A 1,653-nucleotide genomic window follows, 5' to 3' on the forward strand; every position below is an offset into this window, starting at 1 on the left:
CATCTCCGACCTCCCTACGCAGACCCCCACAACCTTGGCACTCGCCACCGGAGCGAAAACGCGACGGAAGCCGATTGACCGGGAGTGGCTAGCTCCCGGCCTCCCGTTTACACGAAATCCGGGGCCGAAGAGGGGTATCACTCCCCGGTCCATACAGGGCATCCGACACCCTGCTGGGAACCAGAAAGCTCACCCTCCAGGATCCCCTTTTCTCCCTTACGGGTCTCCAGGCACGGCAAACACCTGGGCGGATCGCAGGCCAGATGGTATGGCCGCTCACAGACAGTGGATCCACAGCACTGTCCGGACGCATCCCTTGCTGGCTTGGGGTTTGTTTTCGGGGTTTTCTCCCCGCCCTTTTAGTCGCCTCTTACGACAAGCAGGGATACTGCGGGAGTATTCTCTATCCCCCTACCCGCGGGGGGGACAGGCGTTTTAGCGCCGCACGTCGGGAACTGTAGCCATCATGTGAAAAACTCCGCGGACTTCATCAACACTCTTCGGGGAATCCACCTAAATCCATCGGACATCATGATCAGCCTGGACGTAGTGTCATTATTCACCTGAGTGCCACTCCAGGAAACTCTTTCTCTCCTAGAGAAGAAGTTCGACGCCGACACTGAAGCTTTTTCACCACGCCCTTACGTCGACTTACTTCACCTTTGACAACTGCTACTATGAACAGAAGGACGGAGTGGCCATGGGGTCCCCACTGTCACCGGCCATTGCCAATTTCTTCATGGAAGAATTTGAGGAACATGCGCTCCAATCAGCCCCCTACCGGCCAAAACATTTTTATCGGTACGTGGATGATACTTTTGTTATCTGGCCACATGGAGTTGACACCCTGAAGCCGTTCTTGGACCACATGAACAGCCGACACCCAAGCATCCAATTCACTATGGAATCGGAGGAAGAAGGAAAATTGCCATTCCTCGACATACTCATCCAAAGGAAAGAAGACGGGAGTCTGAGCCATAAGGTATACAGGAAGCCGACTCATACCGACTTATACCTGAACGCGAAAAGTCACCACCATCCAGCACAACGGTCGGCGGTTCTTTCATCCTTGCTGCATAGAGCCTTAGTCATTTCCGACCAGCCAGCCTTCCTGCAGAACTCGGACATCTGAAGAAGACATTCCGGGAAAATGGTTTCAGTCCGCGAGAAATCTCCATGGCCCTGAAAAGGGCCTTCGGAGAAAAAAGGGAGAGACGTGAAGAGGAGCGGGAACCGTTGGCCAACGCATTTTTGCCGTACGTATCTACGGTATCTGGCAAAATTTCGCGCCTTCTACGTAAACAACATACGGACAGTGCGCCTACCACACAAAAAACTAAGACAAGTCTTAGTTCGCGCCAAAGACCCCGCAAGACTGAAATTGCCTGGTGTCTACAGCATACCATGCGAGTGTGGCGGAGCATACATCGGTAAGACGGGAAGAACGATTGAGACCCGAATTAAAGAACATAAGCGTCATCTCCGACTCTACCAACCATCAAAATCGGCGGTTGCGGAGCATGCCATTGATTGCGACCACGCGATACGCTGGGAAGAAACCAAAATGCTCCACTATTCCAAAGGCTACTGGGACCGCCTCACCAAGGAGGCAATTGAAATACGACTCTCTAAGAATAACTTTAACAGAGACGA

At 52.8% G+C, this 1,653-nt stretch overlaps 1 protein-coding gene across 1 annotated transcript; it reads left to right on the forward strand.

The window, feature by feature from the left end:
• The first annotated feature begins 700 nt into the window (after positions 1-700).
• On the forward strand, positions 701-1,132 carry LOC139691025 (uncharacterized). The gene has a single exon (XM_071588743.1). It carries the CDS (start codon positions 701-703, stop codon positions 1,130-1,132), a length of 432 nt encoding a protein of 143 aa, XP_071444844.1.
• The last annotated feature ends 521 nt before the right edge of the window (positions 1,133-1,653 follow it).

This window comes from Hetaerina americana, unplaced genomic scaffold, assembly GCF_022747635.1.
Source record: "Hetaerina americana unplaced genomic scaffold, ioHetAmer1.1.p SCAF_3, whole genome shotgun sequence".
Taxonomy (NCBI): Eukaryota; Metazoa; Arthropoda; class Insecta; order Odonata; family Calopterygidae; genus Hetaerina; species Hetaerina americana.

What these genes read in the sequence shown, in the direction of transcription:
- LOC139691025 (XM_071588743.1), top strand. Translation starts at nt 701, where the DNA reads ATGGGGTCCCCACTGTCACCGGCCATTGCCAATTTCTTCATGGAAGAA.